The 558-nt window shown below is 52.3% G+C and overlaps 1 protein-coding gene across 1 annotated transcript in view; it reads left to right on the forward strand.

Annotated features, from left to right (window-relative positions):
• The window catches only part of LOC119591042 (keratin, type I cytoskeletal 9-like), a 12,441-nt gene extending 12,093 nt beyond the window's left edge, over positions 1 to 348 (forward strand). Inside the window, exon 4 of the mRNA XM_037939770.1 lies at positions 14 to 348. Coding sequence (XP_037795698.1) covers positions 14 to 348 — 335 coding nt within the window. The remainder of the gene's footprint in view (positions 1 to 13) is intronic.
• Positions 349 to 558: the final 210 nt, after the last annotated feature.

Genomic DNA, 558 nt, shown 5'->3' on the forward strand with positions numbered 1-558 from the left:
TCCTTCGGAGGAGGATCTTTCGGAGGTGGTGGCGGGTCCTCTGGAGGAGTAAGTACAAGTTACAGTGGACCAAGTAATAGCTTTGGACGAGGAGGAGGAGGCGGCGGATCCTTCGGAAGTGGCGGGGGATCCTTTGGCGGAGGCGGCGGTGGTTTCGGCGGAGGAGGAGGATCCTTCGGCGGGGGAGTGAGCAACACTTACAGTGGCCCAAGCAATAACTTCGGAGGCTCTGGCGGAGGCGGTGGAGGAGGATTTGGTGGAGGATCCTTTGGCGGCGGAGGTGGTGGATCCTTCGGAGGTTCAGGTGGCGGTGTGTCTGGCGGTTACCTGCCGCCCGTCGGGAAATAGGATTTCCTTAATGTGGAATGTGGGTGTCCACTGCCAGAATTCATCCACGCATCGCCTTACAAATCTGTAAATTAAGGAAAATGTAATAAACGTTTAAGAATTAATACATTTCAGAAACACCTTGGTGTTCTTATTCCCACATGCTTACAGGAGTCTCATCACGTCTCATCACGGTAATACTACAAAGAGAATCATGAATTATTAGCTGCT

This window comes from Penaeus monodon, chromosome 28 (genome assembly GCF_015228065.2).
Source record: "Penaeus monodon isolate SGIC_2016 chromosome 28, NSTDA_Pmon_1, whole genome shotgun sequence".
NCBI classification, from domain to species: Eukaryota; Metazoa; Arthropoda; class Malacostraca; order Decapoda; family Penaeidae; genus Penaeus; species Penaeus monodon.